General features: G+C 35.7%; 1 protein-coding gene across 3 annotated transcripts in view; it reads left to right on the forward strand.

The window, feature by feature from the left end:
- The window catches only part of prss12 (serine protease 12), a 41,445-nt gene that overhangs the window by 10,387 nt on the left and 4,565 nt on the right, over positions 1 to 26,493 (forward strand). The window contains exons 4-12 of one of the 3 annotated variants that reach the window (XM_015343995.2): positions 888 to 1,020; positions 4,508 to 4,686; positions 5,905 to 6,046; positions 6,781 to 6,977; positions 10,317 to 10,458; positions 13,853 to 14,052; positions 14,858 to 14,936; positions 15,763 to 15,885; positions 25,293 to 25,573. In XM_015343995.2, the coding sequence (XP_015199481.1) occupies positions 888 to 1,020; positions 4,508 to 4,686; positions 5,905 to 6,046; positions 6,781 to 6,977; positions 10,317 to 10,458; positions 13,853 to 14,052; positions 14,858 to 14,936; positions 15,763 to 15,885; positions 25,293 to 25,573 (1,476 nt within the window). Of the gene's footprint in view, positions 1 to 869; positions 1,021 to 4,507; positions 4,687 to 5,904; positions 6,047 to 6,780; positions 6,978 to 10,316; positions 10,459 to 13,852; positions 14,053 to 14,857; positions 14,937 to 15,762; positions 15,886 to 25,292; positions 25,574 to 26,493 lie in introns of all 3 variants that reach the window. The other 2 variants (XM_015343994.2, XM_006629210.3) reach the window with 2 other exon arrangements.

Consider the following 26,493-nt stretch of genomic DNA (forward strand, 5'->3'; position numbering starts at 1 on the left):
AAATCTTTGTAGTTTTTCCTTTTTTCTGTGTTGTATTCTTATGGAGAATAGGCACTAAATTAGTCATACTGTACAAGTTCTTTATCCATTTTACAATTATGATTGAAATACATTTAAACTTTAAGTGTATAAGGGTTTTGCCAAACACATTGATACATTTAAATACAAATGTTTACATTACAAAAATATGGCATTCATTAGTTTACAGTTTATCTTCAAGATGTACATTCTAAAAAACCTCTGATTTTTTACAGCTGTGTAAACAAGCTAAAAACTGAAACATATACAAACAATTAAATTGAGGAGCAATTATTTTTACAATAATTTGTAATGCACGGTGGAAGATGTTTTCAAGGCTATGATTTAATAAATTCTTTCAGTCTGAATTTCGCTTCATATGCGTAATTGTTTGACACTCTGGGGAGCTACTAAAACACTACACTATAATATTTAATTAAAGAAATTGTACTAATTTAACTCATTATATCATGAAATATTAAAATAATTCCAGTGTAGCTCACACAGAAATCACACATATTATCACACATATACGGTAGAATCTTGATTATTTTTAAACAGCTTTTTAAAAACACAAGATAAAGGTCTCTTCACAGAATCCTATATAATAGGCTTTAATCTTGTTTATTAATTCTGAAAGTCAAATATACGTCTCTTGTATAATAATGCTGACGGGTTTAAGCCAAACGTTCCAAAACTTTTATGGATGTTGGAAAGAAAATTCAATTCTTGTTTTTGTGTTAATTTAGGTACTATAGAGAGGAAAAAAAGGAAAGCCTATTAATCAAATTAGTCATCCAGTCCCAATAGAGCCTGAAGTAGTAAATTTGAACCATGTATCTTTGCTCCAGTGGCTGTGTTTGTTCCAGTTCGTCTGGTTGGTGGAGGCTCAGAATATGAAGGCAGAGTAGAAGTCTTTCATTCTGGTCAGTGGGGCACAGTATGTGATGACCAGTGGGATGATGCAGATGCTGAAGTGGTTTGCAGGCAAATAGGCCTGGGGTAAGTTATGATTTTGCACACTCTTTTACTTTGTACAGTAAATTCTAAATGCACCGTAAATTGCTCTGAGGGCAAGGCTAAAATTATTAATAAGATTAAAGTATACAAGGTAGTTCTGAATTTTTCAAAGTTTTTATCTACTTTGCTTTACAGTTTTTGTCTGATGCCTTGTAACATTGCTCCTTAGGTCAATGTTTCTTCTCAGTTCAGTCAAGAGGAATTTAAAGACAATACAGTGTGTGATAGACTTTGATTTTTCTTTAGTGTAGGTAATTTTATAGGAAACACAGCTGTATATTGTAGTTTTCATTAAAATTACAATTACTATTATTATTATTATTATGATGATGATGATGATGATGATGATGATGATGATGATAGGAACATCATCCAGTTACATGGAGCACTTTGTGTGCTGTGAATTGCTACATGTAATAAGGTTTAAAGATAGTATACCATAATTATATTGACACACGCAGATTTATCATTTAATCTTGATTGTTTTTAAACAGATTTTTGAAAACACAAGATGAAGGTCTCTTCACAGAATCCTACCTATTAGGCTTTAATCTTGTTTATTGATTCTGAAAGTCAAATATACATCTTTATGTCTTTATGGAGTACTTAAAGCGAATTTACACATTTATTTAGTGGAGCCTTTTGTATCTAGAAAAAAGCAGACACTGTCAGGGCAAATGCATTACAAATGTTTTTGTGTATGAAGCAGAGATGTAGACTATCTAAATATATTTTTAGAATTATATCATTTAAAATATATAACATTTAAAATAAATTACATTTAGATCTGTTAAAGCTGGAGAAATTGAAATATTAAACGAGTCCTTATTTGTTTCTTTGATGAGTTAATATCATACAGATAACAAAATAAAAGTTAAAATTTATTTATGAATACTGACTTCCTTAAACAATACTATAGCTGCTACTTTTAAGAAATTTTATTCTTCGGAAGCACAGACTACTGTACTTCACATATGCAGGTTGTAAACTGAATTGTTAAGCTAGTCCTAAGAATTTGTTTGATTCAGTTTCTATTTCCGTATCAGACCCAAATTCTCTCTACAGTGTCTTGAATATGTTTAGATAAACAGTACACTTTCCTTGTTTATCCCTTTCAATCTGATATTAAAATACTACAGATGGGTGTGATACTGGATGGTGGGTTTATGTGGAAATATGTACAGACTGAGCACACCTACTGCGAAGGACTGGCACCCAGTCCAGGCTACATCCCATCTTGTTCCTGTCTTTTGCCCATTGTGACCCTGTATAGGATAAAGCAGTTAATAAACTGATGGATAATTCACACCCATATGCCCATATAATTATATGAAGCAATATTATAATTATAATTATTATAATACATCTAATAATTATTATAATTTGATGTAATTAGTGTTCAAATTAAAATGATTCCACAATTTTATTGAAAAATATTGATTTTACTTCATTATGCATTTTCGGTTAAAATGAAAAAAGTAAGCTGAATCAAGGAAGATACTGTAAAAACAAAAACGACCATCCACATCAGTATAAAATGTGAAGTATTTTGCCCATGTGCTTCTGCAAGACAATGCACTGTTTCATGAAAAGGCAATAAAAAGAAACTCTTGGACACTTGGAGTCATATTATGAATCCAGGCCATTGTTCCTACATGGTAACTTTAAAATGCTTACACAGTGGTTTAGACAAAACTGCTAAAACACATGTCCTTCTAAAACTGATGATATTGCAGATATAGGCTTGTAGGTCAGCCTTTCAAAATTCTTTCCTTCCTCATATGCTCAGCCCTCAAATTATGCATGCTTGTTTAACCAGTAGTAATTTAACTGGAACTCACATCAAGAGAAGTAATAATTGTAAGAAAACACATTTTTAAACATAAAGCCGATGTACTTAAACACAGTTTTTACATAAGTCTTAATTATCACTGGCAGTTAAAGCAGAGCTCTGCGATTATATAATTTTTTGTTCAGTATAGTACAGTGCGAGACAATAATCTACACAGTAAAAGGACTTAGCAATCTACTTATACATATCAAGGTTTTGGTGTCATTTGGACTAATTGACAACTCATGGATGACTGTAAAACACACAAATTAATTAGACTGTTGCATAAGTACTATAAACAGTCTCATTAGTAAGCAAGCTAAATGGGCACTGATGATTTAATTTAACCTGTTGAATATCAAGCTGGTAAAAATATCAAGATATCAAGAGCAAGAAAGTAAAAGAGAAATGAACAAATCTATGACTTTTCAGGACAACCACACCTTAAGTAAGCCTTGAGTAAGTTAGCAGCTGGCCTAAGTCAGAATATTCTTGCTCTGTGTCGGGAGTATTCACAGCTAGCAGATTTCTAATGTTCTAGCCAAATGCAACTACACTTGTAGTGATAGATCTCCACTTGAATTCTGTCAGAATCTGACTCTATGCCACTACATTAATTCACCTCTGGGCTTCACCTGCTGCTGTTCCAACAGGCATATCGTAACATGGTAACATTCCAGCAGGACAACACATGTCTTTATCGTGCTTGAGTAGTGTAGCCATGGATTTTTGACAAGATGAGTGTATGAGTTACGCCTGCTGAGGATGCTCTAGTCCCCAGATTTGTGCCCCAGAGAACATTTGTGGATGAGTTGAGATGACATGTGGCTCAGAGACCAGTGAATAGGCACACACAGTGCATTCTTTACAATAGAAAAAGGAATGAGATACCATCTGCAACTTGATATAAATCTTGCAGCGCAGATGTACAGCTTGCTTTGCTCCATAGGTGATCACACATGCCACACAAGCTCCTGTTGATCAACCATGTTGATGTTTCTTTTGCTTAGTAAACTGAATATAATACATACAGTATGCCAATGATTTTCAAAATGTTCTAAAATAAGATCTCATTTTCTTTAGAAACGTCCTTAGCACAAGGCAGGATATACTGTAGGTTCCCCAATAATTGTGAAAACAGATACTGTAACTGGGAACAAACATTATCCTGTTTTTTATACAATTAGCTCAAATATGTAACAGTTGTAAAACAGAAACATTTATTAATTTATTTATTAAATTATTTTATGAAGCCAGATAATGTTTGAGCTAAGACATAGTTTGCATCCTCAAGTTCTATGCTTGCAAAAATAAACATAGCTTTTGATGTGTGCATTTTGTAAAACAAAATTATGTGGATTCCTCATAGAAGAAATGTTGAATTATTTAAAATAACTTGATTTTCACTTTCTGTCCTTGTCATGTGTTTCATCATGTATCATATGTTAAATGAGTTCTTCCAGATTTCTTATTTATACCGCAGTATCTCAACCCAGAGGGATTTGTTTGTATGCAAGCTACAGTACAGCGGAGTCCTTCCAAAAAAAATACATACACATATTCCTGAAATGTTTCAAGATTCACAGTGAACACGGTATGTTACATGGGATATGTTGGCTCTCTGTTGTGTCTCCACAGGGGAACTGCCAAGGCATGGAGCCAGGCCTATTTTGGACAAGGGTCTGGTCAGGTGTGGCTTGATGAGGTGCAGTGCACAGGGAATGAGCTGTCTATTGAGCAGTGCTTCAAGAGTCTGTGGGGAGAGCACAACTGTGAACACAAGGAGGACGCAGGGGTCTCATGTACACCTCTCACAGGTATCACACAAGGACAGGATCCTGAGACTGCCTCTTCTTTTCTTTGAACGAATTAGAAAAATACAATTATAATTACATTTCCCTGAAAATATGAAAGTAAACAGCTTTGCAATATACATTTAGATCTATTCTTATTAACTGAAACAACCTTTATTTTAAAAATACCCCTCTAAAATTGTTATGGTAGGACTGCTTTCTGAAATACTTCAATATTTTAGTAAAAGGAATAGGGAGCAAATGTAAGCATGTGAGAGGAACACTCACTTAGTGCGCTGGAGAGCTAAATTAAAAAAAATGTTGTTATGGTAAGACTTTTAATTTTGCTAAAGCTGAGTCTTTTGATAAAAAACTGGGAATATGCTGATATTAATAAATTTAAGTGGTATCTCTCATAAGCTTGAAAATCATGAGGAAATATTGAAAGAAAAAATGTGTATAAAATTATGTTGTGTTCTTCTCCATCTTTCAAACACCCCTAAATTAATAGTGTTTACCTTCTAAGATTTTCCATTTCAGTTCATAATAATGTAAAGTGGCAAATATGAAGGTCTAAGAATTTGAATTCCATTTGCTTTCTATGATGATTTAGGCACCTAAGTGTTCTGAATATAGGGCATCTTGTGTGTACTGAAATGCTGTTCTGAGTAGTCTAACATTTGCTGTAAATATAGTTCTCAGGGTAACCACAAACATTTTTCCAAAGCCACAATGGCCACTGATGATTTTTATGTAAATGCGCTGCCACATATCTTCTGTGTAAGCAACATTAAGTCATTTCAGATATTAATTTTCACCTATTACTTTTATTTATTTTTTCCTATATTTTTGTATTAGTGAAGGAATTCAAATGAATGTGACTATTGTTTGAATTTTCAGAATGTATCCCTTGTTTTATTTTATGAGGCAATCACTGTTAAACTGTGGTTTCATATAAGAAATACCAGTAGGCACCAAACAAATGTAACACTGTTACTAACAGACATTTATGTACATAGTGAAAGAATCTATGTATTATATACTTACTTATATATATCACTTAGTTTTCAAACTGTTCAATTTTATTTTGATGAATTAAAGAGGTCATACTGTACTTTAGCCTCTAATTCAGTCTTGTTTTCTACTGTATGTTGAACAACGCTGTTCCCCGTTTCATACTGTATTATGCAGCTCTTGCATTATTCAGTACCTTAACTGTTTCTGTTATAATTTGATCAACAGATGGCTCTTTACGTTTGGTGGGTGGACCAGGCAGTTTTGAGGGCCGCTTGGAAGTTTTCTATAAGGGACAATGGGGAACAGTGTGTGATGATGGCTGGACAGAATCTAACATTCAGGTGGTCTGCAGACAGCTGGGATTTAGGTACAGTGCCAAGTTAATTCAATCTCTATGTGATGGGATAAACGTATTGTACCTTCCATTTATATATTAATTTTAATCTCACATGATGAGGGGATGCGTATCAGAGAACTATACAGTGCCTATAGAATTTCTACACACCTTTTCCACAGTATTTTGTGGCCTAACAGCCTGAAATCAAGACATGTGAAATCATCATTTATTTTACCTTTATGTACACTTATTTTTTATTTATGTAGAGATTGTAACACATGGCCAGCAAGTGAAAAACAAATGTTCAGCCATTCTGAAAAGTAATTACAAATGAAAATCTAGAAAAACGGGTTGGATACCTGTGCACACCCCTACGTTAGTACTTAGTGGAAGCACCTTTTGCTTGAATTACAGTCATAGTTTTGTCTGGGCAGGTCCACACCAATGTTGCTCACCTAGATTTGGCAGTGTTTGCCCATTCCTTCTTACAGAACTGTTCGAGCTCAGGCAAATTGTGAGTATTAATTAGTGGAAGAATCTGGACAATGTGTATGTTTGGGTCCTTTTGAACTTTATACATTTCCCTATTAAAATTATTAAATTATAGGTGACTTATAGAAGTACCTACTGTATATTATAACTTTAGGCTTCTGTTTCCTGTGAATAACATTAATTATTCCCTATGGAAAAATAATTTATTACAGAAAGTAGGACATTGATCTGATAACAAATCCTTGGCCTAATTGTTAAAAATGCGTACTAAGGTATGATGAAGCTGCCGTACAGTACCGCTATGGAGCGGGCTCGGGACCGATCTTCTTCGACGATGTGAGCTGCTCTGGGAGGGAGTTGTCCCTGTCACTATGCAGCAGAAGAGAGTGGAGGAAACACGACTGCACCCACCAAGAAGATGTGTCTGTCACCTGCAGTCCTGAGCGCGGTTTCCATGGCATTCCAGAAAGTGAGTGCTGTGCTGTACTTCTTGGCCTCACAGGTCACACCTTTCTTAGCTATCTTATTATCAGGAAGGTTTCAAGGTATGTTAATTATAGGGGTAGCATAGGGTTAAATATGTTAATAAGGTGGCATTTCCTTAGCAGAAGTCTTTTAGTTTTTCCACTTAACAGGAAAGGAAAGCAATAGTCCAATTTTTATTAAAATGAATGTTAAAACTATATTAAACTTACAAATGATTGTATTATTATGCATGGTTTAGTTAAGCTGCATACTACCATGATATATAAAGCATTTTAAAACAAAGGTACCTTATACTGTAGGTCTGTTAAAACTGCTGTTTTTTAATTGTATCAACAACACAGATAAAATGCCATTTTCATTTTTTCATTTTAATCTATTTAACGTTTTGCCAAGAAACCAGTCAAAACAGACTCTCCTTAAACTGTGGTATTCATATCTACTCAGGAATTTCCCTTTCAGCAAAATTCATTTCTTGACCATTATTCAGGAAAGACAGAAAAAAATGTGATGAATTTTCTGATTTCTGATTTTCAAAGGTGGGACATGAATGTTTCCAGGTGGGAAAAATGTGCAATTGTATGATGAACATTAGTAAAACTGGTGTACCGTAAGTAGATAATGACAGTATAGATAAATCTAAAGTAGAATTCACTTACTCTTTTTATGCATTAAAAGTACAGGAATTATTTTATCAGAAATTATTCATGTTGGAGTTGTATCAACTATTGGTTGTAATCGTAAAATAAATACTATTGACAAAATGGAAAAACAAATACTTTAAACATTCCAACAAAACATAAACAATCCAAAGAAAAAGAAAACCAGCCTAGGATTGTGAAATATGATTTAATTTATAAGTCAGAACTGTAACAGACACTATAACTCTATAAAACCTACACTGCACATCACTCATATAAATCAAACTAGATTGTTTTCTAACATGATGTGTTTTACAACTTGGGCATTTAAACACAAATTAGTCTAATTTAAGTCAGTTTCATTATATCCTATATATTAAATAGACTATAAGCACTGAACTTTTGATTTCAAGCTTTGCTTGAAGAAATTATTTTAAAATTCTTGTAGATCATGCTATATATATTTAGCCTTTGTGATTTAAAACATGTTTCATCATTGCCTGCTGACTGTAGGGCATTAAATAATAAAGTCAAAGTTTTTTTAATATTAGAAGAGATTAACCTTTAAAAAGAATGTGACTGTGCCGGACACAACCAGCAAGCCCAAATAAGTTTTCTCTGTAATGTTCCTTGATCCTTAGTCACTTAAGATTTAAAAAGGCATGTGTATTCTAATCTTATTAAAGTATTTAATACCACATCATGGACAGATCTGTCAATAGGAAGAAGAAAAGATGTTGCCTTTGCTTCGTTAGCATGCAAGCCTACTGTGTGTGTTAACATCTGAACTACCTCAAAATGTAACCTGAGTGGCTCCTAAGTGTTAAGATGACTAAGTACACTCACATGTTCTACTGTAAGGTAACACTTAGCAACATTTCTTCCAAGTTATATTCTGTTGTCCTGTTGACATTTTCATCAAAAGCTTTTCAAAGTTTCAAATGCCAGAGGAGCTCAAGGGATCTGCCTCTGTACTACAGAATGATTTCACATGACAGTTTAGGACTAAGGCTTTGGGAAGGATATATGTAGGAGAGTTGTTGTTATCTAATTCTGACATTTGTCAGAAGTGTTAAAACACCATCAAATAAAAGAGTAGGCTGTCTTTCCTATTTTTGTGTTTCGTGGGTTTTTTGTAGGGACAAACAAAAAAACAAACATTTGACAAACAGCTATATTTCTGTTTTGTCCAGATGTACCTTTTCATTGCACATAAATAGCATGATTTTTATCATAGGTAGAATAAGAAATAGGGCTCACATTCCTGAAATGCTGATTGGGATTACAGTACTTGCTGGAGCTTCCAGTACATTTATGTAAAACATGTCTTAAATCCATTTGCAGGGCCTTGAAATGTAGAGTATTGATCAACTCTGGTACTATTAAAATCATTTTGCAACCGAAATCATTTTGCCATGTTTTAATTTAATACTGAAAATGCCTGTAATACAGATCTCTTTTTTTTGTAAAGGCACTGTATCATAATGGGACTTCACTGCTTTTATTCTTGTTGCTGATATCGCTCTAATCAATTGTAATCTTATCAGTCATTCTGCAATTCTTATCATTCTGCATTCTTATCAATCATTCTATACCTGTACTAGGAGATGCATAGTATTATGCATCATAGTATTATGCATCACTTTTATTACTTTGCCATTTTTCTTATCAAAGTAATTTCATCATAGACGAGTTATATAAAGAATTAGTCAGTCACACTGACATACAGTAAGTCAGTCATTGCAAAGACATCATCACCTTTTTGAACTGTTTTTGAAGAAGGATGCTGCCTTCTTGGAGGTGTGTAATAAGATATTTACACTGGAAATGGTCCCAGAGTAGTTGGTAATCACCCACAGGTAATAATCCACAACAAAGTTATCATTCAGGTTGATTCTTATAAGCACTTAGGTGTACACATACAGTAGACAGTAACCTATGCTGGACTACTCATATTGAGAGTGTTTGCTCCAGAGTTCAGCAGCGCTTGTATTTCCTGCAAAGACTAGTGTTTGGGGTTCGACAGGAAGTAATGCTACTCTTTTACCGTGCTGTAATCGAGAGCATTGTCAGATATGGTATTTCAGTGTGGTTTGGTAATCTATCAGTTCATTTAAAATCGCAAATTACCTGCCTCATCCAGACAGCTTTGAAGGTCATGGGAGTGAAACGGCATCCCTCCCTGTAGATGGTCTTTGAAAAATCCATAATCATAAAAACAGGAAAAATTATATTAGATCCTTCCCACATCCTCAACTCTAAATATTAACTTCTTCCTTCTGGCAAACGTTTTAGGGTTCCCAAATGTAAGTCAAACAGATACAAAAATGTCTTTGTTCCACTATCCATTAAAGCTGTCAATGCAAATGTCAAGGATAAACACAATTTTGACTCTTACAACCCACTTGAGTGCAACATGTTTTGTGATGTGTTATACTGTACATGTGCAATAGAGTGATGTGCAATGTTTTTCTTATTTTTTGTTATAGAATAATGTGCAATGTTTTTCTTTTCTTCTTTTTTATGCATTCTATTTAAATGTACAGGAGTGCTGGGTGTCCACAAAAAAAATTCCCTCAGGGGACAATAAAATCTTATCTTATTTCAGTTCTGTAATGGTCAAAGAGCTGTTTCTGACTGTGTCTTCAAATGGTGTTTCTCCAATGACTGCCACCATGTTGCAGGTTTACCTATCCGGTTGATGGATGGACAGAACAAGAAGGAAGGACGTGTGGAGATCTACATCCATGGCCAGTGGGGGACAATTTGTGATGATGGATGGACTGACAGGGATGCAGATGTTGTCTGCAGGCAGCTAGGTTTCATGTAAGTTTCTCACCTCAGTCAGTCCTTTAATGGGAAATAATGGTTTTGGGAAAAGGAGTTGCCAATGTATTTACTGAACTTGCTTTGATATCACAGATTCAAGATGTAGTGCCCTTTTACTGCACCTCAACAGAAAAAGGTGAAATTAAAACAGTTAGTTGAAACCTACAGTCATTTCTGCTATAACACGTGTTTCTATTAGGGGAATTGGCAATAATGCAGCTGATTTAGTAGGGAATGCCTTTTCCATAAATGCTGGTCCAGTATGACCAATTCAAGTACTGTATACTGAAACTAGTCTTGCACATAGAGTAAAAATGTTTGCAGGACAGCCTCAATGCAGCAAAACACAATTGGGATACTGGAGAAATTCTTTAAGCATTGGCCTCAGTTTTGTGCAACCTGTATACATAACAAAGTTGTGTATCTTATATATTTTTTATTTGTTCTATTTTTTTCTTCTTTGGAAATATCAGTAAATATATTTCAATTCAGGTGGGTAGCTGCGTCAGCATGCGTAGGCTGCAAAGGAACAAGTAATAGGTTTATTCCATGCTGAAAAAAAGAAGAAGAAAGAGAACACAACGTTTCGGCTGTGGAGCCTTCTTCAGGTGCACACCTGAAGAAGGCTCCACAGCCGAAACGTTGTGTTCTCTTTCTTCTTCTTTTTTTCAGCATGGAATAAACCTATTACTTGTTCCTTTGCAATATATTTCAATATTACTGTTCCAATGAGTGGCAAGGGTATGAAGCACTCTGCTAGTGTGTCTGCTGCAAATGAAAAGTAGAGCAAATTTTACTCTGAAACAAAAGATTAATGTTATACAGCAATTTGAGAGAAATAAAAAAACGTGATATAATTCATACTACTGGGATTAGTTGTGTGTATTGATAAAGCTCCTTATGAAAAATGTTGTTCCACCCTCCTTCATCGCTGACTCTAAACACTATTATCTCTGACTATTACTTATTACTGACTATTATGGCTTATTTTATCATTTTTCACCATTTTCTATTTATAGTTTTCTTAAAAACACATATGCAGAAGTAATACATTTCATCTAATAATATGTCTAATGACTGTAAAAAAATATCTTCCTTATTGTGAATCCAAAGTCTCTACCTCCTAACCCCTTAATTCCCATTGAATGGTTCTATAACAAGGTTTTGTAAATCACAGTGTTTGACAGCAACGCGCCTATTGTACTATAGCAGAAATGTCTGTATATTTGAATTTGTTATATATATATATTAACGAGATTTTCCTATTTAAAGCTTGATTACTGTTATTTAGTGTTGGAGTCACTGTGGTTTTGAAAACATAAAAAGAACAAGTAACAGCAAAATGAGAAATGAAAATGTGTCTTCTGTACAAGTCAAAATTGAGATAGTGGCAGAGAGATGAATGTGGTCTTGCCACTGACAGAACCTGACAGAACATAAAATGTGAGGAGATATTTTGGTGTGTTATGATGCCTCTTGCTGTTAAAGCCAACAGGTGACTCCATTAATACAGGGCTTTTGACACAGATGCAGGGCAACCCTACTTCTCAGTGATACATTGACAAAGTCCTTGAACCCATAGCTTTCTGTTCCAGCAATCCAACCTAGAAATGTCGATCTTCTAGCATTAAACTCATGTTTTAAAGTACAATTTCAACAGTTTTTTCTTTATGTGCTGTTTTTTGTCTTTTGTCTACAATGCCGGAATTTGTTGTGAGGGGGATTCCCTCCAGGATGTTTTGTCCATGGCAGCATGTTTTTTTCCGGAAATTTCAGGAAAACAATGTGATGGTCTTACCTTGGGCAACTTTTCCAACTGATCTCAAGTTCAATGGAGTGTCTGTGGGACCAACTTGCCAATGTGATGATTAGGAGATATATAAAATTGTGTAAATTGTAAACATATATATCTAAACCTATATCAATTGTTTGAAATGTTCAGATTGGTTAATGTGTATTTCTACAGAATAATAGTAATAATACTGTGTTCACTCCTAAAGACTACAATAACTCAGTTTTGAATCATTGTCTATTCAGATTTTAAATGTGTGCATTCATATGATTTTATTACAATGAAATAATTTAAAAATGTAGTAGAATTTGGTACTTTAGTCCTTTGAGTTGTGTTTCTTCTGTTCTTCTTTCCAAAGCAATGATTTCTACTGGTGTGTCCTTCTGGACAGGAAATTCCTTCTCATTGCAAAGTTGAACTACTGTCACGCAATGAGCATGATTGTCAAAATGAGCAGTTTCTGTAATTATTTCACCATTGAGAAATACAGCTGAAAGTTGGGTGTGTGCCAATACATATCAGGACATCAGTATTTTTATGATTATAATCATTCAGCATTATTGTCATTAATTCTCTTCAAAAGACCTGGGTTTTGATTTCAGTTCCAAAAAGTATTAAGATTGAATGAGTCTGTTCTCCAATGGGTAAGTTTTCAAAAACAGGAGACCCAACTGTATTTTTTGAAAATCTGCTATCCCAAATTTGTCTTTCATATAATAGTACATCTGGAAAACATAACTAAGAAGTCATTAAAATATGTTAGAGTTACTTTTGTTTAGGCAGTTTCATGTAAAGGGTTGCCTGTGCCAAAATCTATCTTGCACTGAAAATCAACACAATAAGTCATCTTTCTGAGAACAAAATGTTGAAAATTAGTTTGTAGAATCTTTGATTGACACACTTTTCTTTGAGATTTTCTTTAACGTGTATTTCTACAGTAGCTCTTTGTACAGTAAATTAAATACTATAGTTACTTAAGCTAATTTAATGTACAGTGAAGCATATAATTAAGTCCTTTAATCAGTTGTCTAATATTTATTTTACTACCTTTAGAAATGTGTATAGTCGATCAGCCTGATCCTTAAATACAGAAATGGCCAGGAACCCTGTTTTTGGAAACTTTTTTGGGTAAAGAACAAAGGAACCCATTATACATTATACAAAGACAAATGTAAGACAAAAAGAGCAAGAGTGCTGTATATTTTTTCAATTTGCTTACAGCAAGGGCCCTCAATATTTAACATCTTTTTGGCTCGGGTTGGGCAGGTTAGCTGATTTGGGCATAGTTTCAGCCTCTGCCTGGTCTCAGAGAGGAAGGTATCTGGGTTGCCTGTTCTTTTACTTGCCTGTGAGAAGAATGGCTCTGATGCCTGTTTCTCTCCTATAATCTGAACTGGTTATGAGTCTGTACAGTCATACCTTTTTTCTGCTCTTCCGAACTATAGCAGCATGAATTTCGATTTAGCCTGATTTAGACCAAATGTTATTAGGAAATGGCAATAGTTAAGATATTACTGAGAATAGTTTTATAACCTCTTCTTACCATAGATTATTGATATCTGCCTTGACTGTATTTTAAAACAAGTTTTATTTCTTCAGGGGTTTAGCTAAAGCTCGAACCATGGCATATTTTGGGGAAGGCAAAGGACCTATTCATATCGATAATGTGAAGTGCTCAGGGACCGAGAGATCCCTTTCTGACTGTATCAAGCAGCCGATTGGGACACATAACTGTCGACACAGTGAGGACGCAGGAGTGATCTGTGACTATGGTGAAGATACAGAGAAGATAAAAGGTGGTGTGTAATTCTAATCAATTCACAGGGACAACAGAGCCTTGAACATTGGAATATGTTTCTAAATAGCATATTACCAAAATTCCAAGGTCAATGATTAATGTAATTATTTCAGTAAAAAAGCAAGGCAAGTTGGAAGCAAAATGCTTTTTTTTTTCTAGGAGGCTATGTATCGTAGCTGTTTGTTAAACTTATTTTGCTGGAAAAATATTTGTCATATTCTATTCAAACCAGATTTTACCGATGTTGGTTAGTTGTAATTTAACTGGCATTTACTCAGAAATTCCACACATTAAAAAAATGCTTTTAAGATTTAACATTTCCCACTTTCAAGTGGAAAACAAATGGTTATCTAAAGATTTGCTGTAGCTTGTGGAGCTTCAGCTTCAAAGAGATTGAAAAAACCTGATCCCTTCTGTGTGGGTGAGATTAAGCAATCATATTTTCCATGTTACAGTCTGCATGAAGTATATATTTTAAGACTTAAAACAGAATAGGATAATGAGTACTCTCATGATGTACAAGACCAAATTAATACATTAATGTATTCTTTTAGCATGGAATACAAATACATTATTTTTCTTAATTTTCCTAGAAAACTCCTCAAGTAAGTATCCAGTGTTTACTTTGGAATGCAATCTGTAGAAATCTCTCCCTGATTTATAAAGTATTACACATTTTTATAGCTATTGCAAGAAATTAGAAAAAAATGTTGAATCCTTAAATACTGTAATTACAATAGTGTAATTACAGTTTCTGTTTAATGTATTCTCTGCATGGTATAAAGCAATTTGCATTTGTCTCGTAGACCATGGTGCTTCAGTTTGTGGCTTGCGATTAGTGCACACCCGCCAGAAGAGGATTATTGGTGGAGAGAATTCCTTAAGGTAAGATGGAAGTTTACAAAATGAAAAATTTATATCAGGATTAATACAACATATCCCCATGTGTATTTTTTTTCCTTTTTCTCACAAATACAATTCAGCTACTATGAAATCAGCATGCATTTACATAACTCCTCATTAGAAGTGGTTGAAAGGAAGCTAGGAAAACCAATTCAAAGCAAGGTTTCATGCACACTTGTCTTTTTTATAAGAAGTAAAGGCATTTGAGATGTCTTCTTGAAACCTTGCTACTTAAAGAAAATTCAAGACATGTATGAAAAGAGGTGTGTTTTGTGATTACATAATTAAATCTGTGCTAACAAAGCTCTGAGTACTTTGGTTAAAATATATGAATAGTTTGTATATACAGTATAAATTATCACAAATTAAATTGCTGTATATAAATAAAAAATAAAAGAACTTATAATATTAAATCAGTTTGGTTAGAATTACAGAACTGAATCTGTGTATTAGGTCAACAAAACCAATTGCACTAGTTTCTGTTCTCATACTTTTAAGTGGCAAGTAATTAGAAGAGAAAACTGAGATCCCTAAGTATACCTCATTGAGAAAACAGCACTGTAGCGGTAGCTGTGTATAGAAATTGAGAAACATTGTGAAGAGAAGGTGAATACAAAGAAAAGCTGAACAGAAATCTAAAAAAACACCTTAAGCTTAGACTTTTCATTCTCTCCCATGTTCTGCACAACTCAAAAAAGTTATCATTAGTTTAGCAAAGTTCAAATTAATGCAACATAGAGACAAAACATATTAAAGGTTTATTTGGTGTTACTCGCTGTGTACTGTATGGGCATACTGTGCCTTTCAGGGGGGGGTGGCCATGGCAGGCTGCCATTCGTCTTCGAAACTCACAAGGAGAAGGGAGGCTTGTGTGCGGAGCCACGCTCATCAGCAGCTGCTGGGTTCTCACTTCAGCCCACTGCTTCAAGAGGTCAGGCTTTCCTTTCGGCTCTCTCAACAGCCCGGCGCATTAGGCTAACTCTATCCTGTCCAAAAAACACCTAGATGAATCAAGGGCAGAGAAGTGGTTATCGCTAATGGTTTTGTTTACAACTTGTAAGAAAAGAAAACTCTTCTGTTCCTTCTTGCAAGACATTGTGCTGTGACTTTCAAAACATACATGACACACAGACGAAACATTATGTTTCCTTTTTTCCTTACCTGTTCTTTTGCAGCCTACTCATGCTGTCGCAGCTCCCTACTTGAACTACTTCATACTACCTTATGTATCTTCAAGTTCAAGTTCAATTTAATTGTCATATATACCTGAGTACAAGTCTTTAAAAAAAGCAAACATTTTCATTAATTTTGTTTTCCTTTGGTTCCTGATTTATAAGAGAGAATAGAAAACGTTAGAACATACTGCCTTCTTGGCTTGAGGTGGTAACATGACATATATGGTGGGTATGTAATAATAAAGTGATTATTTTAGTTAAAAATAGTTGTTATATAATAATAACCAATCAGAGGCAAATAGACAAATAAGTGAATGAGGTCATCAGCCTTGGAGCATGATGAGCTACCTAGTAGTCTCAGTTATGATTTGTTCCTAAGTCACTTGGCCCCAAAATTAATCACAAAGCCAGAGGTACATTCTTCGCTCCCACTTTTCTTAGGTTCCAATATCTGTGTCCGCCCTGGTAAATAAGAAGGCATAATGCATAATCCATAGCTTATACTGCTTACACATTTGCACACAAAAGATTTGGCAAGCTTCATTTTATACACTTTTTATTAAGTGTAATAAATACTTGTTAAATGTTACACAGTTGTTGATACAGTGCCTTGCGAAAGTATTCGGCCCCCTTGAACTTTTCAACCTTTTGCCACATTTCAGGCTTCAAACATAAAGATATAAATTTTTTATTTTATGTGAAGAATCACCAACAAGTGGGACACAATTGTGAAGTGGAACGAAATCTATTGGATTTTTGAAACTTTTTTAACTAATAAAAAAATGAAAAGTGGGGCGTGCAAAATTATTCGGCCCCTTTACTTTCAGTGCAGCAAACTCACTCCAGAAGTTCAGCGAGGATCTCTGAATGATCCAATGTTGTCCTAAATGACTGATGGTGATAAATAGAATCCACCTGTGTGTAATCAAGTCTCTGTATAAATGCACCTGCTCTGTGATAGTCTCAAGGTTCTGTTGAAAGCGCAGAGAGCATCATGAAGACCAAGGAACACACCAGGCAGGTCCGTAATACTGTTGTGGAGAAGTTTAAAGCCGGATTTGGATACAAAAAGATTTCCCAAGCTTCAAACATCACAAGGAGCACTGTGCAAGCGATCATCTTGAAATGGAAGGAGTATCAGACCACTGCAAATCTACCAAGACCTGGCCGTCCCTCTAAACTTTCAGCTCAGACAAGGAGAAGACTGATCAGAGATGCAGCCAAGAGGCCCATGATCACTCTGGATGAACTGCAGAGAACTACAGCTGAGGTGGGAGAGTCTGTCCATAGGACAACAATCAGTCTTACACTGCACAAATCTGGCCTTTATGGAAGAGTGGCAAGAAGAAAGCCATTTCTCAAAGATATCCATAAAAAGTCTCGTCTAAAGTTTGCCACAAGCCACCTGGGAGACACCCCAAACATGTGGAAGAAGGTGCTCTGGTCAGATGAAACCAAAATCGAACTTTTTGGCCACAATGCAAAACGATATGTTTGGCGTAAAAGCAACACAGCTCATCACCCTCAACACACCATCCCCACTGTCAAACATGGTGGTGGCAGCATCATGGTTTGGGCCTGCTTTTCTTCAGCAGGGACAGGGAAGATGGTTAAAATTGAGGGGAAGATGGATGCAGCCAAATACAGGACCATTCTGGATGAAAACCTGTTGGAGTCTGCAAAAGACCTGAAACTGGGACGGAGATTTATCTTCCAACAAGACAATGATCCCAAACATACAGCAAAATCTACAAAGGAATGGTTCACAAATAAACGTATCCAGGTGTTTGAATGGCCAAGTCAAAGTCCAGACCTGAATCCAATCGAGAATCTGTGGAAAGAGCTGAAAACTGCTGTTCACAAACGCTCTCCATCCAACCTCACTGAGCTCGAGCTGTTTTGCAAGGAAGAATGGGCAAGAATTTCAGTCTCTCGATGTGCAAAACTGATAGAGACATACCCCAAGCGACTTGCAGCTGTAATCGCAGCAAAAGGTGGCTCTACAAAGTATTAACGCAAGGGGGCCGAATAATTTTGCACGCCCCACTTTTCATTTTTTTATTAGTTAAAAAAGTTTCAAAAATCCAATAGATTTCGTTCCACTTCACAATTGTGTCCCACTTGTTGGTGATTCTTCACATAAAATAAAAAATTTATATCTTTATGTTTGAAGCCTGAAATGTGGCAAAAGGTTGAAAAGTTCAAGGGGGCCGAATACTTTCGCAAGGCACTGTATATCTTCCAATTTTACTGAATTCTAGCAAATGTTAAAAGTAACTATTCACAACCTGGATACTTACAGTATGAATCCTAACTCTCTTTTGCTGCAATGAACAGAAAATATATGGCATAGTTAAGTGCAGTATGCATGGTTTAAAAAAATGAAAATAATGTCTAACTGCTACAATCAATTCTTTTTTATCATTATAAATATATGTCATTAAATACATTATATTTTTTAGATCTGACTATTGATGTACAGTACTTAGGATACAGAAGGTGTAACATTTCTAGGGAACTACTGTACCGTATTTAGATTGAGCCTATCATATCACATCACTTTCAGTAACTGCTTACGGAATTCAGGGTCACTATGGCTGGGAGCCTATCCCAGGAAGCATTGGGCACAAAGCGAGATTCACACTGGATAGGACGCCAGTCCAACACATGGCACGTGCTATACAGACACAGCACATATCGTACAGATACAAACATGCACACACTCAAACCAGGGCCAATTTACAGAAGCCAGTTAACCTACCAGCATGTTTTTAGACTATGGGAGGAAACCTGAGCACCCATCAACCCATGAGTACATAAAAACGCCATGCAGATAACAGCCCCAGAAATTAAACTTAGGGCCTCAGTGCTGCAAGGCAGCAATGCAAACCACTGTGCCACTGTGCTGCCAACAGAGGGAGACTAATACAACACAAATTGTTCCGATACCAGCAGACTAGTGCATCATCTATTCACTGTATTATTAGTACCAGAAATGTACTCTAAAGAACTTTTAAAGAACCCTTCAATAAGCTACTTAATGTAGCTAACTAACTTAATTATCATAATAATAATAATAATAATAATAATAATAATAATAATAATAATTGCTTACACTTATATAGTGCTTTTCTGGACACTCCACTCAAAGCACTTTACAGGTAATGGGGACCCCCCTCCACTACCACCACCAATGTGCAGCCCCACCTGGATGATGCGACGGCAGCCATAGTGCGCCAGAACGCTCACCACATATCAGCTATCAGTGGGGAGGAGAGCAGAGAATTAAGTCAATTCATAGATGGGGTAATGTGGGACTATAGTTGAGCACATGGAGTATTTTAAACATCTCATTAACTAAATGAGTTGCAAACGTTTCAGTGCTTTTGCCATGTGAAGTGAATTACATTGAAAATATATTGCATATTTTATAATGACCTTTGCGTCTGAGTAGAACATCTGCCAAGATGATATTGGAATTAATTTCAACTGTTGCCTTCTGTGCCCAATTGTATATAATGATCAAATCTACCAGTCTTTCTTCCTCTCTGTACATTGATATTTTTAATGTATTATTATACTTGTGCAATCTCAGAACAAAATCATGAAAGGGGCTGAATAAAATAAAAACAAAATAAGGTTTTTCATGATATAAACAAATTGAATCATTTGGTTGCAGACTATGATTAAGCTTCAACGTTCAATGTGTTTTGTACATCAGAAGGTTTATATAAATAGACTGATGACAGCAATACTGTATTATATGTACAGGGAAATATTAAACGGGTGACATATTATTTTTATGCATCATGCTTTTAACTGGCCGTTATCCAAGCATAACGGAAGTATAAGATTCTACCTTGCCTGTTCCTTAAAATCCTTTTCACAGCAGTAATTTCTTAAATCTCCATAACTATTATTACCTGGTCTTTTCCTTTACAAATGTCAAGCAGGTTAAACCAAAACGGTGACCAAAACACTCAATAAACCTGTCAATATGCTTAAATCCTGGGTATTGTTATTCCTGGTGAATGTACATTTAAAATGTAATATGGTGAACTAATGTGTGATATTATTGTTTTTAGTGTATTTAAGAGTCCTAGAGATTTTGCCTTATTTCAAAAGTGATTGCTTAGTTATTCACAACTAAGACTGAAGATGTTCTTTCTAACATTACCCTGGTCAATTGCAGTAGAGGACATGAATGGAAAACAACTGAGATAAGAGTACTAAGCTATTAAATATGGTAGGTCTGAATATATTCAGTTTTATATTATACTGTATATTATGGACTATATTCAGTGAATCAAAGCAACAACTCACATATGCACTCTTAATCGTTTTGTACTAGATAATTTAATGTTTCTACCTATACTAAATAACCAGCTAAAGTTTTTCAGTTGCTCTAGTTTCTTCCCATGTTCCATGCTCGTTAGATTAATTGGTGTTTTTATATTGTGCTTGTGTCTGTGGGTGCCCTGTAGTGCAATGGAGTCCCATCCAAGGAGTTGTTCCATCTTTTCCTCCCTGTTTTCAGGATAAGCTCCAGGTTGTTGTAAGGCTTAACAGGTTGAGGGGATTTTTTTTTCTTTTGCATGAGCACTTGTTAGTCTGTACTTGTTTACTGGTTTAGCAAAACTAAAGGGCAAGTGCTGGAAAGAAATCAGATTTGAAGGTCAGAATCAGAATGATTTCTTTAGTGCGGTGTGCTCGTAATTCTTTAGGCTTTTTAATACAGTCATCTGAGACCATCACTGGCTGTACTAAATAAAAATGTTTGCTGGTGCAATGCCATCCAGCAGTGGGAAGTTGTTTGGATTCCAAGATGCATATTTATTTCCGGAAGAAGTATGAATGTGTAACAAGATACTTTTCCTGGCAGAAACAGTCACTATTTTTGATGTATCATGTTTTATTTTTCAGATAGATGAATTGTGATCAGGAAATAAACTAACTTAGTCTTGGTCTCTTATATTATAACTACAGTGTATACCCTAATAAACAGTATAATGTCGAATGGTCTTCTAAATACATGAAAACTACTAAATTATCTAAATTACTACTTAAATCTGCTTTTTCATGTACTGTCTTGTGTAGAATATAATTACACATGCTGAAACCCACCATGGATTTATACTGAGAGGCACAAAAAATGCAACAAATCAGTTTAGCATCAATTCTTACTAAACAAGAATGAAATACAGATTGATTTATGTCTGAGGCAGAAAACATTGACTGCACAAATCGACTGCTCTAACATTTACGACACATTAATGCTCAAACCCATTATCAAATCAAAGGAAGTTAAGTACCAAGGGGGGGCATTTTTCAATTGACAAGTTCAGTATCTCATTTGCTTCTAGCAATGCTCCCACCTGAAGTAGCATCAGCATTATAAGAACATTCATGAGCAGGATATCATATTCCACTCAGCAAGACGTGCTGCTCACAGCTCAGCAATTGTACATGCTTCTGGATCCCAAAAGTGCACACATCGTTCTTGTGCATCCAGACAGACTTCAGAGGGTTGTGTAGGGTGCATATGGTGGTCAGTGCAGCTCACCTCACAAACAATGTACCTTACCAAGAATGTCTGACAAATGCATGAGGTATATGGCCATGTGTTGCCATGCATAAATGTGAATGTAAAAGTTTACACCAAGATGCAATGTGTGAGGTGAGAACACTCTATAGTGTTGCTCAATCAAGGAGTCATCAATAATCATTCAGTGTGATTTCTATCCATACTATAGTGTAGTACATACCATCAAACTTTCACCTTCGAATTGGTTCACTTATGAACACATCACAACGTGAAGGATACTTCATTTTGCGTGCGTGGTACACTCTGTTTACCAATGTGCCAGAATTGACTGAATTGAACTGTAGACAGCAACCTAGAGATGCTGTCTTACTTTATGGGAGATGACTATAGAGAATGTAGGGCAATGTCGATCCAAGAGATGCTTCAGTTTGACATACTGATGTTGCCCTATGATGGACCTCGTGGTTGCACTTGGTTGTTACTGGTCATGAGTTGGATTCAGGACTGGACAATGTGATCTGCACTAAATAGTGCAGACATTGATATTATTGCCTTCAGCACGCCTTCCTACTTTGTGTCAGCCATGGCAATTTGGTTCAGCCATAATTTCCCTGGCTTTCTATAGTCACCATTGTTAACAGCAACACATAAACATTACAAAATCACATTCATACTGATACTGTATGTCTGCAACCCATTTTACCATATAGGGCGTGTTACTGTACAAATACACTGTATGTAAAAGACAAAGGTGTTGTTTGTAATCGATTATTTGGAAAGGAAGTCAAGGCCATTTTTATTTTATTTTTACTGATCGTTTGTGCATTTATACGTCTGGAAGCTAAAAATAAATTGTTGTGTTTCTAATGACTCTGTATATTCAAACTAATCTGTCCAGCGATGTACATTTATTTTTTGTTTTAGAAAGCTAGAAACTGACACAGGGGAGATTGAAGAAGTGTAGGCAGACTCCTGTGACACCCGTCTTTGAGCCCCTTGACCTTTAACACATCACAGGCAACACAGCTCCATACTGGAGGTTCATTGTTGATTGAAAAAGAGGCACATCTCTCAATGACAACACCACATTCCTGCAAGTGCCTGGGAGACAGAGGGGTCACTGTGTCTCTGAGAGCTGAGAGAGGCTTGACCAATTAATTCCACCTAATTTAGTGGACCTCAGTCAATTGTGGCTGCTGTTTGGGGAATCCCAGGCTCTGTCACAATTACTACAGACGTGACCCAAACTCGAACCCTTCCATTCTGGTAAAGAATACAGTGCAGCACACAGTGGAAATGTTGCAGTATTAAGCTTTATCTCAAGATTTATCTTGTGTGCCTTCAGACGAAAGTACTTGCATAATTACATTTCATTCAGAAGTAAACCACAGACTATTCTGTGTTGTGTCCAGAATAACATGAAAATCATAAATTTCATATCACCTCAATATACGACAGCAAATTCTGTATTGCATGGATACTGTCCCAATAAATACACTGCATGGAATGGCTACGTGGTATAAGGTGTACTGTATAAATTAATAACTAAATGATGGATAAAGTATTCTATATACTGTACAGGTACTTACAACTGGCAACCCACTGAAGCTAAGCATGTGTGAGCCTGGTCAGTAGCTGGATTGGAGACCTCCTGGGAAAAACTAAGGCTGCTGCTGGAAGAGGTGTTAGTGGGGCCAAAGGGGGTGCCTGCGGTCCATTTGGGTACTGATGCCCCAGTATAGTGACAGGGACACTATACTGTAAACGGGCGCCGTCCTTCGGATGAGACACAAAACCGAGGTCCTGACTCTCTCTTTGGTCATTAAAAATCCCAGGGCGTTTCTTGAAAAGAGTAGGGGTGTAACCCTGGCGTCCTTACCAAAATTTCCATTGGCCCTTACCAATCATGGCCTCCTAATAATCCCCGTCTATGAATTGGTTTCATTACTCTGCTCATCTCCCCACTGATAGCTGATGTGTGGTGAGTGTTCTGGCACACTATGGCTGCCGTCACATCATCCAGGTGGGGCTGCACATTGGTGGTGGTGGAGGGGGGTCCCCATTACCTGTAAAGCGCTTTGAGTGGAGTGTCCAGAAAATTATTACTTGAATTACAACACAAATTTATGAAGTTTCAGTCCAGAATATATGAGTAATAGTTCAGTATTTGATTAACATGTACTACTTAGATATACAGAATACAGAATTTGAGCTGGTATTAGTTATAAACAACTAGCATTGAAAGACATGAATATTTAAGAGCTAAAGCACATTGCATAGCCTGGTCATAACTGTGAAGCAAATATTTAAAGTTAAAAATACCAATGCCTGCCAAATAGTTAATAATAATAATAATAATAAACTTTATTTTATATAGCGCCTTTAAAGGTGGCTTCTCAAAGCGCTTTACAGGATGACAATAACAATAAATAAGAAGACTACAACAATAAATAAGAAAATTTCACAAGACAGGACACAATTATAATTACAACAATACAACAATAACAATAGAGGAGACCGTGGAAGATGGTATTAAGAAGAGCAGAGGGGTGAAGAATGGAACCAGTTAAGTAAAGGCTTTACTGAAGAAGAAAGTTTTGAGTCTGGATTTGAAGGAGTTTAGAGAAGGTGACTCTCTAATATCCTTGGGTAAAGAGTTCCAGAGCTCTGGAAATAGTTCCACTGAGAACAGACACAGGGCTGAACCAATTTAAGGGAGCTCAATCTTTTGGCATTAATCATTGTACTGTTTCATCAACTGGTCCAAAACCATCGGTTTTACTCTCCTAGAACTCTCCTAGAAATGATCACCTACAAGGGATATCACAGCAGCCGAATAGTGAAATTCTGCCAAGCTGTATTATATCTTGATAATCCCTCTGGAACACATCAAAATGTAGAGTCTCAGTGCTAAGTACCAATAATACTATCAATAAAACCAGATGCAATTGTCATTGCTCTGTTGCAGCTGGAAGCAAATTCTATATTATAACATTGTTTTCTCTGATAAAGTGCATTTCTGCAAGGGCAGGTATGCTTACCATATGTGGAGCATTTTAATCATGTCTGTGTTGTATAAAGAGACTCTTGGTGTCTTTCTCTCCATGACAATGGTAATGATGTACTGTAGTTCAAGCAGGTGGCTGTGTTAGCATGCGTAGGCTGCTAAGGAACAAGTAAAGGTTTATTCCATTCTGAAAATAAAATAAAAGACCCAAAGAAGGCTCCACAGCTGAAACGTTTCTTTTCTTCTCTTTTCAGCATGGAATAAACCTTTACTTGTTTCAATGATACTGAGTTATCATGCCTAGTAAGGAATAATAAATACCTGTAATGTCTGTTCAAAAAAATGTGCAACAATTTTGTCATTTACCCAATAATAACATTGTGAATTTCTTACAGTTATAAATGATGTTCAGTATACAATACATATACACATTAAACCTATATAAAGATTAGTATATACGGTATACACATTAAAGAAGTATATATTACAATGCTCCTTTTTAGTATTTCATTTTACTGAAATTCAAACAAAGCAAAACTTCAATTTAAAATATTATTCAGAGTTTCTTACATATACTTTCAGAAACTGTAGCAGCTTTCTGTGTGTTACAGGTATGGAAACAGCACAAAGACCTATAAAGTCAGAGTGGGAGACTATCATACGCTGGTGCCAGAGGAGTATGAAGCAGAATATGGGATTGAGCAGATTGTCCCTCACAACAATTATAGACCCAGCACCAATGACTACGATTTGGCTTTGGTGCAGCTGGTGGGGCACAGCGGGAAGTGCGTGTCATTCAGCAGCCATGTGCTGCCAGCTTGCTTGCCCCTGAGGAGAGAGAAGGTTCTCAAGGTGGCCTCAAACTGCTTTATCACTGGATGGGGGGATACAGGTGAGCATAAACCTAAGATAACAGCACTCTTGTTGTGGGAGTCAGATTTATTTTTTCTTGGTCTACTAAACAGAAAACAAGCAAACAACTCTTAAATGTTTTACTGTGCATGTTTTATATTTGAGCATTCATGTAGCTTTCATACACAGAGAAAAAAGCTTTAAATTGGTCTTTTATTAACATAATTTCCTTGTTATTGTTATTTCTCATGATCAAGAGTTCCTTTTAAACCTGGCTGATAGTTTAAATTAGGAAAGACTAACAGCAGCCTCACTTTTATAAAGTACCACAATTATACTTAAAAGTCTATACTACCCTCAAAGTGATTCCCTGGGTTCCCTCTTACTGTATGTCATTTTTCTGTTCTGCTCCAAATTATTAGCTTGATAGTTATGTTGAGAGCAATCAATTAAGATGGTTTAGTGAATCTTTTCTTTATTTATGGGTTTTAAAAAAAGACATGTCTAAGAAGACATACCATTGAGATAACAGTAGAGTGAACTGCATTTACAGTATGTTGGTTAAGAATGCACACAGCTGTGTATTCATTTGTATTTGTTTAGTTCAGGACTTGTTAATCCATGTCCATGTTCTGCCAAATTATCAGCTTTAATTTCCTGTTCTGACAATTTAAAATGAAGGAAACAACTTTGTTGAGTTATCTTTTCACAGACATTAATTGTAGGCTTTATAAGCAGCTTCTGTAGGATGACTGTTGAAGTTGTGAGCATTTTCCTTTGGTTGATGCAGCTACAGGGTGCAAATGTATTTAAGAAATGAAAAAAATAGTATTAATCCAAGTATTCAAAGTTACTAATTGAGTAACAAAGAACACAACAATAACGGTGATCGGTCACATTGCCTTTCTTGTCTGTTTACAGCATCTATCATCTATTTGTTGAAAGCACTAACAATGGAAT

Source organism: Lepisosteus oculatus, chromosome 1 (assembly GCF_040954835.1).
Source record: "Lepisosteus oculatus isolate fLepOcu1 chromosome 1, fLepOcu1.hap2, whole genome shotgun sequence".
Classification (NCBI taxonomy): domain Eukaryota; kingdom Metazoa; phylum Chordata; class Actinopteri; order Semionotiformes; family Lepisosteidae; genus Lepisosteus; species Lepisosteus oculatus.